Source organism: Pagrus major, chromosome 20 (genome assembly GCF_040436345.1).
Source record: "Pagrus major chromosome 20, Pma_NU_1.0".
Classification (NCBI taxonomy): Eukaryota; Metazoa; Chordata; class Actinopteri; order Spariformes; family Sparidae; genus Pagrus; species Pagrus major.
This window is the reverse complement of record NC_133234.1, coordinates 12,342,569-12,357,777: the sequence shown is the minus strand read 5'-3', so window position 1 is coordinate 12,357,777 and position 15,209 is coordinate 12,342,569. Positions and strand designations below refer to the sequence as shown.

General features: G+C 38.3%; 3 protein-coding genes across 3 annotated transcripts; 1 reads left to right on the top strand and 2 right to left on the bottom strand.

The window, feature by feature from the left end:
* Window positions 1–2,016: 2,016 nt before the first annotated feature.
* Window positions 2,017–7,119, bottom strand: LOC141016021 (tubby protein). Its single transcript, XM_073490261.1, has 10 exons — window positions 7,078–7,119; window positions 5,125–5,290; window positions 4,782–5,012; window positions 3,631–3,791; window positions 3,379–3,540; window positions 3,118–3,230; window positions 2,718–2,832; window positions 2,529–2,627; window positions 2,255–2,426; window positions 2,017–2,150 (listed from the first exon to the last, which is right to left on the bottom strand). The coding sequence occupies exons 1-10, from the start codon at window positions 7,117–7,119 to the stop codon at window positions 2,017–2,019; spliced, it is 1,395 nt and encodes a 464-aa protein (XP_073346362.1).
* A 1,594-nt stretch (window positions 7,120–8,713) lies between these two features.
* cfap119 (cilia and flagella associated protein 119) lies at window positions 8,714–11,000 on the top strand. Its single transcript, XM_073490189.1, has 8 exons — window positions 8,714–8,731; window positions 8,932–8,966; window positions 9,084–9,149; window positions 9,240–9,403; window positions 9,850–9,920; window positions 10,022–10,138; window positions 10,250–10,328; window positions 10,846–11,000. Exons 1-8 carry the CDS (start codon window positions 8,714–8,716, stop codon window positions 10,998–11,000), a joined length of 705 nt encoding a protein of 234 aa, XP_073346290.1.
* A 26-nt stretch (window positions 11,001–11,026) lies between these two features.
* phkg2 (phosphorylase kinase, gamma 2 (testis)) lies at window positions 11,027–15,121 on the bottom strand. The gene is made up of 10 exons (XM_073489093.1): window positions 14,916–15,121; window positions 14,509–14,620; window positions 14,233–14,408; window positions 14,084–14,138; window positions 13,928–13,993; window positions 12,884–13,047; window positions 12,679–12,769; window positions 12,404–12,557; window positions 12,115–12,240; window positions 11,027–12,016 (listed from the first exon to the last, which is right to left on the bottom strand). Exons 2-10 carry the CDS (start codon window positions 14,601–14,603, stop codon window positions 11,771–11,773), a joined length of 1,173 nt encoding a protein of 390 aa, XP_073345194.1. The 5' UTR covers window positions 14,604–14,620; window positions 14,916–15,121; the 3' UTR covers window positions 11,027–11,770.
* Between the last annotated feature and the right edge of the window lie 88 nt (window positions 15,122–15,209).

Genomic DNA, 15,209 nt, shown 5'->3' with positions numbered 1-15,209 from the left:
TTTTCTCTATAATTTATGTAGACTTGAACAGGAAACAACTAAACAGCACATTACCACACAGGTTTCAGTTTAATTTGGGTTATTCTTTTTGCTAACAAAAATATCTATGCATGTCTGATCGTCTGACTTCACCACAGAGCATAAGGGAGGCCTATTTTTATTTGGAGAGATCTTGAAGACATTCTGTCCCCCCGTGTGAAGCACTGTGAACGTGCGTCAGATCAGCAAAGAAGCTCTCTTGAGACAAGTGTTTTCAAATCTTTATATTTCGCAACACCAAAAAGCCCGATATGTACTGCTCTATCTGCAACTTGTTGCTGCTCTGTGGCATCAGATATGAGTTTTTTTTTCTTACTTTCTTACTTCTAAAATGCTTCCTCCTTTGTGATAAAGACTCTGACGATGATAGCAAACAGCTATAGATAAAACTTTTTGGCTGAGAAATAACATGCAATCTAAATGAAGGAGAAGTGAGAGGATGATCGGGGAGAGATAAAGTGTCACATCAAGGTTCTAGAAACTTCTGGGCGGGGGAGTAGAGTAATGTAGAGTAATGTACCTTGATTACTTTTTGTTACTTTTGGACTACTTGAATACCGAACATATGCAAATAAAGACAAGAGAAAAGAAATGTCAATAAGTTGAATGTATCTGTAATCTAATGTATTTTTTTTTGTGTAACTTTACCAGAATACAGTTACCTGAATACGTAATCATAATCCTGTTACATATATTCCCTTGCTCCCCAAGCCTGCACACAGCACAGTTGCCCCTCTTTACTCTGTCTTCTTGGAAATGTGGGAAACATTTTTGACACTATCTTAACATATCTTAGAGTCAAAACATGTAGCCAAAGCCTAGTGGTTCAGACAGATGGTGTATATTTGGGTTTACAGGGTGGGAGCAGTTATTGTATCCTGAATAGTTTGGTGCAATCTTTACTGAATTTGTATTGAAGTTGTTCTATCTATTTTTATATTTTGTTTTACTTACTCTTTTGTAAACATACCACATTTAATTCAGATTGATTTTGTATTCATTTCATTTTATTTGTATTATTTATTTTAAGTGGTAAATATGTCTTAAATATTTCTTAAACACACCATTTGTACACAGTATGTCTCCTGTGTTGGGGAACTGAATCTGGTACATATATTCCTTTTTTACTTTTTTAAAAATGCTTTGTTTTCCAATTCATGCTTATTATTTTTTTTACATGTTATTGTGTATATGTATTATTATATTTGCTATGGTTTAGGTTGCTGTATAAATTCTTACGAAAGAAACAATAAAAGCGGGATTCAAGAAAAAAGTACACACAGTACAGTGCCATCTTTCTGTTCTCCGGGAAATGGCGTCCTGCCTTGCTGTGGAGAAATTACGCTATGTGGTCAGAGGGAATTCACATACATACAGTATATATTTTAATTATTTAGATATATATATTCTTTTTAAATATATGTATATTTGGTGTTTTTTTGTTTTTTTTTCCACTATACAATATTTGATGTCACGGTTGGGGGATGGGGGTGATTTTTAATGTTACTGCATTGCAGGATGTTCTATCAATGCCATAAACCAATAAATAATGTAAAAAAAAAAATGTTAAAAAAGTAAATAAACATTCACAGACATGCAAACCTTGTACTATTATTATTTAATATCTTACTGGTAGTGTTTACACAGTTGCCCTCAATATCTTTATTGCACAAGTCCTTTACACATCTGGCAAATATAAAAAGAGAGACCATAAATTAACTTACTGATTGAAATACTTCCACTTCAATATAAAATCTGTGGTGAAATAATAAATATCGGACCTATAAAACAAGTCTAAGTCTGAGGCATTTTTTTTCAAATATGGTGTATACAAAGTATTGAAATGCACCGGTATACAAAACATGAACAATGACCCTTTGGGTCATATCGGTATCGTTTCATATGGGTATCGTTTCAACTTAAGGTTTCTATACAGATCAGGGATCTAATTAAGCACTTGAGGCACACCAGCATGGGTCACTCACAGGCCAGTTTGCCATCAAAGGATGACAGCGTGATGGCAAAGGCTTGCAGGGCACACATGGGGAAACTGTAATCCATGGAGAAGACGTCCTCTGCTACACGGCCAAACTGCATCACTATGTAATCCTCTGGAAAAACATCAGCGGATGGGGGCAGAAAGAGACATTATAAAGTCAGCCATTCTCCTTGTGTTTGATGATAGAACAGAGACAGTAAGTCAGTCACATCTTACCGTTGTCAGGGTGGATGATCTGGAAGTTTTTGACGGAGGCCTGGGTGACACGTCCGTGGAAGTTGAGCACGTATGACTGGGTCTGTTCGTTCCAGCTCGGGGATTTGTTCACCAGGGTGACTAGTTTGTCTGTGTTGTTGTTCGTATGGCGGACCAGTAGAGTCTCAAGTTCCTATGATAAGGCAACATTTCAGTTCTTCTGAAATATTTCACATTTAATCTACATCATCAGAGGTTTTAAAATAATTTAAAATCTATTATTTTTTAAACATACATGTTTCGGATGAATGGACACTCTTTCATCATTCTCCAACATGCCGGGTATGATCACCGTCATTTTCCTGGGACCCTTAAATCCCAAAACATTTGTCTCCTGGAACATGAAAGCCAGTTGTATATTAAAGTTTTCTTAACTCTTGATATACTGCGGGGTGCTGACTGGACAGGGTAAATTAGGACTCACATAGCAAATTGCTGCCAGCTCTTGCCGCACAGACTCGCACTCTTTGACAAAAGGCTTTTTCTCTGGGTTTTCGCCTCCATCATAGACTGTGAACTTTGTACCCAGGACATTGGACCTGAAACAAAAGAGTCTTATCAGATGTATGTCATGAAATCATCTGTCAGGAAGGAGACGAAAAGGTCATGTTTGCAGGAAATTTGAAAAATAGACTGCAAATGTAAGTTAAACTTGTGAATTCTCTGCTTTCATTGTCTCTTCATTTGCAATACTGCATCATGAACATGTGGAAGTGATCTCTGAATCAATTCAAAAACTTTAATTACAGCACTTTATTTTATAGGCCCATAATAGGATAAGAATAGGTGTCAATATGTTTGGTTGCAATTAAACCGAGTTATACCTTAGTTTTCCTATGTAGCAGTTTGTGTCTCTGGACAGATTTGTTGGGTCAGTGGAGATGAGATAGTTGGATGTCTTGCACTTCTTTCGTTTTCTGCCTGCCATTAGAAACACCTTGGTGTTGGCACAATTAGAAACAAACAGACAGAGAGAGACAATTAGGAGGACTCAGATAAAACTATAAATGTGACAGGATCATATCATCAGAGCTACAGTCAATGTGCTCAATGATTAGATCAAATTGTTTTGCACAAGTCCCAACCCTCTTGCCATCCTCCTTCTCCATGTGCAGGTAGTAAGTCGGGTAAATGCCCTTCTCCATGCCTCTCCTGTCTCTGGTGACCCTGCACTGGATCGTCACATCTCTGGGAGCCGGACGCAGAGCAAACTTCTCAAGATCCTCCACCGACATCGGAGATGTTGTCTAAAATGAGAAAGAGTTGGAATGATGTCACAGATGGTCATTTTTATATGCTTTCTGTGACAACACATTAACCAGTTTGTAATGTCTCACTCTTTCATTCGATTCACTCCCTGAAGATGAGCCCTCCCTGTAGTTAGAGTTAAGGGAAGCCAGACTTGGTGTAGTTTTCTCTTCTTTGTTTGTCTTTTTGCCCTTTTTCTCCTTTTCCTGTACTTCCTCGTCTTTGCTGTCGTCACTTATTTGGCACCTGGCTGTAGAGATGACACAAGCAGCATTATTATTTACAAAAACTTGACACTGTTGTTGATCATGACACGTGTCAGGCCAGATTATCGCTCACATGTGTCAAGTTGTTTTTTCCTCTGAGGCGTTTGAGGGACAGGCTTCTGGGACCCGTCTTCCTCTTCATCCTCACTTTCATCACATTTATTTTTCTTTGGACTTGACACCTCCACCACTGGCTCCGTCTCCTGGGTTGAAACTTCCTGTAAGTGTTTCTCTGCAAAAGCACAGAGAGTTACTTTTAGCATTATTGGTAAATGGGTGTAGTACTTAAAGGGTAACTCTACCAATTGTACACATTAAATTGTGTTAACAGGTCTTGGGGAGTTCTAATACACATGTGAAAAAAGTAGTATAAAGCTTTTTGTGGCTCCAGAGGAAGCTGGATGTAATCTGATAAATTGCCTCCAGTGATGTCACTCAGTGGCTAAATTGCATTGTGGATAATGTAGGCGCCAGGTTTTGAAAAGCAGTCCACTGGTCTGGCATTGCACTCTACACTCTGTACTCCCAAAGACCTGTAAACACACTTTAATGTTTAACATTAGTGGAGTTACCCTTTAAACCAACAGCTAGATTGATGGTAAAATGTTAAAGTTTAACGTTGAACAGTGTGAGTCGATGAAAATGTTTTCTTTTTCTTTCATATGAACAACATACAAAGAATGTTATGCAGAGAGTACTGATATGTTAATGATAAACTGAACCCTGATGTTACTTTTACGCTCTTGTTTGGTTGTTTTGTTTGTCTTCTGTGGGTCTTCAGAGTCTTTCACTTTGTCTTTCTTCTTAGTTTTTTTCTCCTTTTTCTCCTTGTCTTTTTCCTTCTCTGTCTCCTTTTCACCATTCTCCTCCGTCTCTGAAAAATGAATCATTTATTAAAAGTTATTCTTGAAAACATAAAAACAAGTCCCAGCAGACCACGTTAGAATAACACATTCTGCCTGGCATAGTCTCACGTTTGGCTTTTTCTTTCTTCGCGTCTTTCTTCTTAGTCTTTTTTCCCTCCACCTGAGCATCATTCTCCACTTCAAACTTCACCTCAGGCTCCTTGTCAATCTCCAAGTCCATTCTCTTGGGTGTCAGAGGCATTTCTGAAGGCATCTCATCTAATGTCAAGCTTGCTGTCATGTCGCTTTCACCCAGTGTGATCTCATCCAATGGGTTATCATGGGCATGTTCAACTTGATCTCCAGGAAAAACAAACAAAAATAACTTGTATTTAATATTATTTGAGAAACTGAATATACATTGGAATTAGATTTTCTGCTACTTAAGATAATGCATTATTCTCATACTAACCACTCAGGGAGGTGTTGCTCAGGGATTGGCTGATCAGCAGAGGTGTTTCATCACTGTGCGCAGCTTTGTGCTTTCGGTTTTTTGGCTTTTGCTTTGCATCCCGATTGGCTACCACCATTTGAGAATCAGCCCTCTTCTTTTGCTGCTTTTTCATGAGAAGGGTTCGCTGTGGGAGAATTGAGTATTGGACTTTCAATTCAAACATGTACATCAAAACATAACATTCACAGAAACGTACGAATGCAAATAAACAGACAATTGAGCTTTTTATCTCTTTATAGTCAGTAGCACAGTAAAATAAATTGAATTATTTTTTTCTCTCAACAAACTGCCAAAAAATGTCCATATGGTGAATTTTTTTGTGATCTTTCTACTTTCAGAGCCTTTTCTTTTTTTTACATTGGTCATTAATAACATTTGAAGGTGTTAATGCTTTTTCAATGAATTTGATGACAACTAAACTCAACTAACACTAACCACCATTGGTATTATGAAGATCCTGACTGATATTAGATTTTTGGGGCCAATACCGATTTTAGTTAATAAAAAAAAACAGATATAGATATATCGGCAAAGATTATTTTATACATAGAATATAGACAACATAAAGTTGTTGCGATATCCTGGTACTGATGACAACGCTGATATTTAAGAATAAAATATTGATATTGTGTTAATAATACACATATGATAATATTGTGAAAATAATACGCCTCTAATATAATTTCCATTTCTTTACATTCTTGCTATGTCATAGTAGGTGGCGGTAATACACCTTAATGGTGGTTGCCTACCTACATTAAATGGAAAAAATCATGGTAGGTGTAATTGTTCTTTTTGTTCGCTTTTGTACAGTTACAGTTACAGACTGTCTCTCCGCCTCTATTTTGGCAAAACACATGATGAACAAAGATTAATTTGACCAATAGCTGTTTCTATAGATATCGCAACAGTATCGTTATTGTAAATTCTTCAGGCCACAATAATTGTGTGGTGAAAATCTGATATTGTGACAGCCCTAATACAAAAACAAACATTTTTGCATTTATCCTGTGTTGACATGTGGTTATCAAACACTTAAGATACATATGTAATGGAGGCAGGTTATTTTACAGTTTAACAATACCGTCTTATTATCTTCTGTCTTGTTTTCCATAAACTACACTGGGATTTTTACAATATATTTATTTATATATCAAAAAAGGTTTTAGATCAGCATATCTCGGACAACATGTACGATACATCAGTCAGACGTTTGTATTTTTAACCATTTTTATAACATAAGGCTGTTTTCTATTATATAACTAAGAAAGGAACCAGGTGAGGTCTTTGAACATTACCTGAGATGGTTCAAATTCTAGATAGGTATTGTCTATCTAGAATTTGAACCATTGTAACCACTGCCAGCTGAATGCTTGCTGCAAGATTTTAAAGGCAAGAGCCCATGCATTATTGTAACTGTTTACTACTACTGCTACTATTAGTATTATTTAAGATTTTGCACTATAAGGTTGCTATATTTACTATTAGTATTAGTAGCAACTTCTACTGCAGATAATGTGCAGATATTATTATGCTGATCTTTCTGGTATAAAATACTCATAGAGTACTGTACTGGATATAAGCCAGGAGCTGACATACTGAGTGGTGTAAACAAGTCTGTGAATTTAAGTCGAGCAGTGGCTCCACACAGTAGGTGGTTCTGACCTCATGAGACTCAAGAAAGCTTCATTTCTCTGCAAAGCTCAGTTTTAACCACTTTTAACAGAGTATGTTCCAGTCCTTGCTACTCTGTCAGCATGAGCTTTGATGGTTATCCTGCATATGTGTTTTTGATAAAGAAACACAGCTAAAAAATCTACCTGATCACATTTGATTGTGAGTTTTTTTATTTAATTGAACATAATTCACGTGTAAAAGGACGTCAAATACTAATTATCTATGTTTCTTTACCTGGTTGTCCAGCTTCTGTTGTCGAATATCAGAGTCCTCCATGTTTGAGCAGACACACTACTAATGACAATGTAGTGAGTAGATAGCCTAATTAAGGATACTTCAAAACAACAGGTGGAATCCAGCATCAAAGTTCAATGTAAGAAATGGTTATGTTTCCAAAATAAAACAGTGAAATACGGACGCGGGTGTCTGATTGTGCCACCCTGCTCCTTCCATCTGACAGTCTGTCCACCTGCCTGTAGCAGAAGGCAAAGTGGATTAAAAGGGGATAATGTTCTTAAACCGCACTGCACAGCTCAGTCACTGTGCACAAGCAGTCTCTGAGGGGCAAGGCCAGCTCTCCACCACTGTGAAGATGCTCAGCGGGCCTAGTGTTACCGCTGAAACGTGAGACCAAAGAAACAGGAAGGTGATGCCCTGCTCCTGCCACTTCATTTACTGCGAGTCAGCAAGTCTGCATCGCTTACCGCGGCGAAAAAAGCCAAACACGGAACTCGCAGCAGTCACCACAAAATGCCCCAAAGCTTCCGAGTGTCGCCAGACGCGCCTCACAGAGCTGTACTGATACACGACATGTGACATACATCCATACAGTGCCTATAAAATGACCAAACCGTCCCAGAAAACATAAACAAAAGCAGACGGTGGCTAACCGCGGGAAACTCATACAGGTTTATGTCGTTGCCATGGATACGGCTGTCCTGAAGCAGCGATGGAGAGCCGTAAAATGACTGTTTTTAGTCAGAAAATAACATTGTTCGCTGTTTTATTATTAGTTCTTCTGTCAACATGTGTGTGAGCTTGTCTTTGTTTCAGTTTGTGGTGTGGTGTCACTATTTACGCACCGTATTAGTGACTACACGGGTGCATTTGGTTGTACTTGCCTGTGTACTGAGAGTTTTGTGACGCACAACAAAATACTTAACACACAGGAACGTCATCTCTGACCTTCGGCTAAGCCTAATAAACACAACAAAATAACAATGTAAATAAGGTTGTAGTAGTATAGCAGTAGTACTATTAGCAGCTAGTTAATGTGCTACTAAAATATTATAGCCTAGCCCTATCTGCAGAACAGTATGGCTACGGTTTGGTCACTGTAGTAGGCGACTTGTGTGTCATAGAAAATATCAGTGAAAGTAGTGGTGTAATATGCCCCTAAAAAGACAGTTTTAGACTAACCTAAATAAAAACCTAAATAAAAAAATAACCATAAATGAGTGATTCAAACACATTTAGGCCTACGTTTGTATTGTTTTGATAGTTTTTAAAATAAACTATAAAATGTGCATATTATTTTATTTTATTAGGGTGTTGTATGATTCTGTACCTAATCTCCAGGAGCAACGCTAAACCGGAAGGAGAAGGAAAAAAAAGGTATAACGTTGCTAGGATACAGTGAGGTAGTCAAACAGGAAATGATCCTACTACATTGAAGCTTGTTTTGGTCAGGGTAAGGCTTCGCCAAAAACTTTAACATGGTGAAAAATAGCATCAGCTAATAATGTGTATCTTTTTTTAAAAAACTACAAAATGTATTTTTTTTCTACAAATGTGTTGTTTTATGACTGAATCAAATCAAGTCAATCGCTCTTCTGTTTTTCAGTTCTGCAATTTGCTGAATTAAAAAAAAATGGACACGAGAATAAAGGTATGCTCTGTAAGTTTGGTTAATTGAGAGCAGCTAGGAAGATGTTGGGTTCACTTTACTGTCTGCACGATTAACTTCTTTTGGTTTTTAGTCATATAATAAAAATATATAGATTATTATTATTTACACTACATACAACTATGTCTTAATTTTGCCTTGTAATGCTATGCATGTAAAACAAACATTGCCTTTTTATGCAGGTACCACAGGCCCAGAAAGCTAAAGTGATGCTATGGTGAGAGCTCTGTCAACAATACAGATTATATTCATTTTAATTGCTTGCTGCTCTATTTACCCCCTGCATGCTTAAATATCACGTCAAAACTTAAATCCATACCCTGGGTGTTTTCAGGACAGATGTTAGCTACCATGACATGGAGGAGATTGACAAAACGCAATCCATTCCTGATCTTGAGAGGTTTCTGCACCTGTTTATGACCAACACATCTATCTATTTATACACAATCACACAGCACTGACAAATATTTCTTCTTCTCTTCTGTGGCAGTGTTTTATGTAGTGTGTTTGGAGTTGACCTCTCAGAACCGAAAAGAGGAGTTTTGCTGGAGTTGTATGTGCAGGCTGTGCTTTTTTGCAGAGAGCGCAGCTTCAAAAAGGAACAGACTTCTGCCATTTTGTCCATCATCAAGTCCGTCCATGAGGCTAATGTAGGTAAGTAAAGTCACATTATTATTGGTATTATTGGAGATATTGTCACTATCACTGCTGTATAGTTAGTGGTTTGAGATGGAACTGGCTTTCAAATGGTGGCCCTGAGCAACAACATGCAACATTTCCGAAAATGCAACAATATTTCACAATCGCAACGACATTTTGGAAAATACAACATTTCACAAAAACAAATGTCAACTTGTTTTGTGAACACCAGAACATTCAGCGAACTCTTAACATGAATGATCATCATCTCAACAACTAACACTAACATGACAGCTGACACAGTATATTTTCAGCACATATTCATATTGAGTCCATAACCAATTCAATATTTAGAAGTAAGACAAAATACAGCATGCTGCTGGGCAAATATTACAGCTTTATTTGTTTGAATTAATTATTAAAATGTTCCTAAACTTCAAGCAGGATGTGTATCTTTTCAGAAACTCCACTCAACAACATCGAGCAATGTTTTAAATATTGCAAGGAGCTACTCCTCTGTCACTCAGTCAGGGTCTGTAAAACAATTACAAATCTTTTTTATTTACTCACAACTTAATTTTACATACATACATTTTCATGAATGTAATGTTTCTCTGTTTATGCCCACTGCAGCGACCTCCATTTAGCATCAACCTCTTCAGCTCTGAGGAGGTGACCGGTATCTTAAATTACCTCTTTAACAGCTACATGAGACACTACAAACTCTACAAATATATTTTCACTCCACAGGTAAGAATCACAATCAGTTATTCTGCACAAATTGATTCATTTTTATTATAGTTAATTGTGTTTCAGTATAAATAAATACAGGAGGTTAATAAACTAATATCCTTATTTTAGGTAAAGCTTGATTTGTCTTTAACTTACTCTGGAAACCCAAACCAGGAGGAAGCTACCATGGAGGAGTCTTCTGTTCCAAGTAATAATTACAGGTTATTAGTGTTTTTAGTCGAATAAAAATATCTAGGTAGAATGGGAAAGTTTTCAAAACCTTTATCATGCAATTAGGACAGAATAAGAGCAATTGAAAAATTACATAAAGAGTCTGACTAACAAAACATAGCGTGTGATAGAGTTAGATAAGGCATGTACATTTCTTATCATCCTTTTTAAAGACCCACACACAAAAGGGACTTCAGCCTGCTTACACCAAACAAATATATATTCCTTTTTACAAGAAGAACAAAATATTCTTGATCTTTAGAAAACCTTGGACCACATACTTTTCTTGCACCAGATGTTGAAAATGTGAAGGAAACGGAAGGGGAAACAGCGCCAAAGACAGACAGCTCCCTTCAAACACAGGAAGCATCGATCACAGAACCGGAGGGAGACACGCCCGGTAGGATCACAAATCATAAAAGGACTGTGCGGAAATAAGAATTTGAGTCACCCCAAATGATGTAACTGCTTTATTTTCACTGCTTCACTTACAGGTTCAAAATCAGGACTGAAGGCACTGATCGAGAAAGAGGTCAGAGAGCAGATGATGCTTGTGTCTGGACAACTGGATCAGCGATTTAAGGAAATTGCGGATCAGCACAACAGAGCACTAGAGTCTCCGCAGCTCAACCACAAGGCCAAAAAATAATGGATTTCAATAAGCACTCAAGTCAATTCAAACTCAAACTTTAGTTTTATTGTCAATAAAACCTTTGTATACAGTACAATTCATATCTGCATTGGTACGATTACTGCACATTTCTCAGGCAGGCACTTTCATGAAAAAGTGCCACATATTAAACCGAAGAATGAACTGAGTAGGGAATGGTGTTGGTTAGTTTTAACAGGAAATTCAGCCACAGATGGTCTTCACAGTTAGGGTAAGTGATTTTCCTACTCACTGAGGAATGTCTGCATGCAGGAAAGCTAAATATCATCTACCAAAAACCATCCAATAAATCTGAGCGTCTTTAGAATACATAATTATCCTATACATAATTAATCACAGTGCTTTAATGGTCATTTCAGCCACACAGTGCTTAGAAACACCTCAGTTATAACAGACGACCAACAGGTAAAATGCTAAATATACATAAAGTACTTTTATGTGACTTATTTTATCAAACGATTGTGCAATATGTCCTCTACTGCAAACTGGCACTGCAAACACGATGACCTGACAAGACGAGTCTCAAACAGCCACAGGCTTTGATTAAAGGGCAGATAAGGAACATTAAGTTGTGCATGCTGATCTTTAACTTGCAGAGCCACGGTGCACATTAAGGCATACAAACATCCCGGTCCCTGAATTCCACATCTTAAAATTAAACACAGCAATGTGACAGGACAAACATGACAACACATGCAGATGTTTAAATGAAAAAAAAAAACATTATGGTTAGGAATGAGGTTGACCTTTTATGTTTCAAAGTCCTCCAGGCCCAGCAGCATGATCTTAGCAGTATTCTGAAAGAGGGCGGCTCGGTTCTGCTGCTCCCCTTTCTTCACCCAGTGACCGTAGATGCGGAAGGCGCAGCCGTCGATGAGTTTGCGGACTCCACGGAGGGAGTAGGGATCTCTGGCCAGCACCTCGCGAGTCAGCGGGCGAGCCCTGCGGTAACGGCTGTACATCCTGATGCAGGCCAGCACAGTGACTATCAGCACCTGAGAGGATGAGAAAGGACAGTGGACAAGGATATACACTTTTTTTTTTTAAGGCTTACATTTTTAAAAGCCAAATATGTCACATTACTGTGACTCACCCTAAATGTCTTTCTGGGACTGAAGAGGCGCACGTCCTCCTTCTGGTACAGTCTGAAGAAGGGATGTGCTAAGGCTTGCTCAGCTGTGAGACGGACAACTGGGTCCACCACCAGCAGCCTGGATATCTGAGCAGCAAAATGATTGTAAATTTTATGGTCTGACCTCATGATTTTGTCTTTAAAAAAAATTACATTTCCATTTATGCTGAAGAATTGCTGTGTCTTAATTCAAATTAAGGTGTAATTGAATGTGTTGTAATTTCAGTTTTCTAAGGTTTATCAGTCTTACCAGGTCTTTCACAGTGTCAGACCGGTCGTCCCACTCTGGGGAGCTGAACTGATAGCGACCCTCCATGATCATCCTCAGCATCAGCATCTGCTTGCGATGCCAGAATGGTGGAGAGCCAGCCAGTAGGGTGAAAAGGATCACGCCACATGCCCAGCTTTCCAACACATGCATCAAAACAAGTGAGCAAGAATTAGAACTAAAATTCAGGAAAAAAACTCTGGATCATGCTTTGTAAATGTACACTGACACAAATGTATACTGATAAAAAGACTTACAGATCGACTTCTTGGCCATAACCTGGGTGCATTTCATCCATCGAACATTTCAGTATTTCAGGAGCCAAATAACCAGGCGTCCCACAAAGCTCTAATTAAAACAAAAGACAAAAACAGATCATTTTAAACTGTGTCTATACAAAACATTTACATATCTAAACAGATACTTAACATTGACCGTCTGTTTCATTTGATACTACGCTACCTCGAAGTTTGTCTCCAGGCTGTAGCTGCACTGAGAAACCAAAGTCAGACAGTTTGATGTGTCCCTGATCATCGAGGAGAATATTCTCAGGTTTCAAGTCACGGTGGACGATGTTGAGGGAGTGGAGGTACTGCACGGCCTCCAGCAGAGCTCGCACCATACTCCTGTGTAGAGCAACGGTTTTTAAAAAACACATCAGTTTTTCACGGTTCTTATTCCCAGGCAGGTTAACTTTATTCTCAAAACCTCGAGAAGATCAATTTGCAGAGTCCTGGAATTTGATGAGCGATGTTCAGAAGATAACCTTTAAGTTTTGTCTGTGTTGTGCTTGAAGCTTGTTTAAAAAGACTCTAAAAGCTGGTTTTCTTTATACTAAAGTAAATGGAGAGTGACATCATTTTAAAAACACATTCAACTCACCATAAAATCAGAGTACATTTAAAAAAATGTTCAGCAGAAATTTAAAGAGTAGATTATTTTGTCTGGCGAGTAAATCTCTGAATGTCATCTGCCAAACTGATTGTGGCGGATATTTGTACCACAATGTTGGTACCACATCAACCTTGTGGTGTACATGTAACACACCTTTTAAACTCAGAAATCTATATTCCAGGAAGATTGTTTAAAATGGGAAATTTTATTTTATCTCTTATTTTCTTTGTTTAAATACATAAGCCTCCATCTGTCATTACCTTGTCTTTCCTTTCACTACAGCATTTTTAATAATTCGATGCTAAAAATTTGTCACTAGCAGATTTTAACCACAAATCTTAATGTAAACATTACTACTTTTAATTATGTACCAGGTTACAGGGATTCTTTATAGCAATTTACAGCATAAGTTCTCTCAAAATCTCCTTCATATCCAAGAAAAATTGGTATTGTAACTGAAATATCTCTCACTAAATCGATATTGAATTTTATTGAATGGGGACCTTGTGAATCAGAATTGAATCAATTCAGGAAATCAGGGGCAATACCCCGCTCTAATGATATGAGTGGCTACAGATTAAATGATCTGATGGCGTCGATGGTGGAGCTCACCTGGTTTCCTTCTCACTCAAGGTAACTTTTTCTGTGAGGTAGTCAAACAGCTCTCCACGTCTCATGCTGTAAATGAAAACAAGCGATTGATACCATCTTCTAATGGGAAAATGAACAGTCACATGTTATGGGCAAATTATTTGTTGTAATACTCACAGGTCAAACACCAAAAATATGAATGTTGTGGATTCATAGGAATCAATGAGAGTAACTAAAAGAAACAAAGCATAACACAGTTTCAACACTTTTGTCTCTCAAGAACAAGGGAATTAAAGTGTCTTGTGGTCAAAAAGAGCCGAACATACTGATTGAGGAATGTCCCTTCACCATGTTGAGGACTTGGATCTCCTTCAGCGTAGAAGTCTTCACCTCCTCCAGCTGCTGAGCGGTCATCTTCTCCGCTGTGATCTCAATGATCTTAACTGCCAGCTCCTGACCTGTGTGTCTGTGCACACACCTGCGCACCACACTGCTCACCCCCCTGAGATGCCATTAATGTGAAATAAAAACACAACATGGGGTTTTTAATCACCAGAACAGAAAACAGAGGTTACGTTTTTGGTTATTTTTGTTGGACCCACCTGCCAATCACCTCCTTGGGGTCATACTTCTGGTAAAACTCCTTAGCCCCCACCCAGTCAGGTAGTTCATCTCCAACGACGATGTCTTTGGTCATGATGACAGTATATTAATCTATAACAACAACAACAACAACAAACGGTCACTCACATAGGTCACTCTGTAACAGTGCTGCATGACTTGAAATAGGAACTAAGTTACTGAGCTAATTCAATACAAGGAAGTGTTTTGTATTGCTTCGAGTTAGCAAGACATTTTTGCGATTTGATTGCCGCAAACACATCTCTGTCCTCTCTACTGTTATTTAGCTAGATATTTGCCCTTGATCCATCATGACAGCAGCTAGCTGTGTCCTCGATCTGGCCTTGCTGCAGCAGCAGGTTCACTGACCGCACAGGAGGCTACTCACCATGTAAGCAGTAATCAAAAGACAAGAAGGAGAGGAAGACGGCCAAGTATTTTATAATAATGCCATCTCAGCTCGAGGAATCTTTCAGGGAGCCATAACGTTATGCGTGTAAACGACAACAATATCAAAGTTAGCTACCGATAATGTTAACAACCCTTAGCTAGCATCCGAGCACTGTTTACATTCTGGTCACATTCCTCGAAACTGCCTCTAGCCTGCATGGTTATCATAGAGTGTGGCAGTACCGCCCCCGTGAGGCCGGAGTGAAGGTTGCAGCGTGGCTGTAAAAATAGT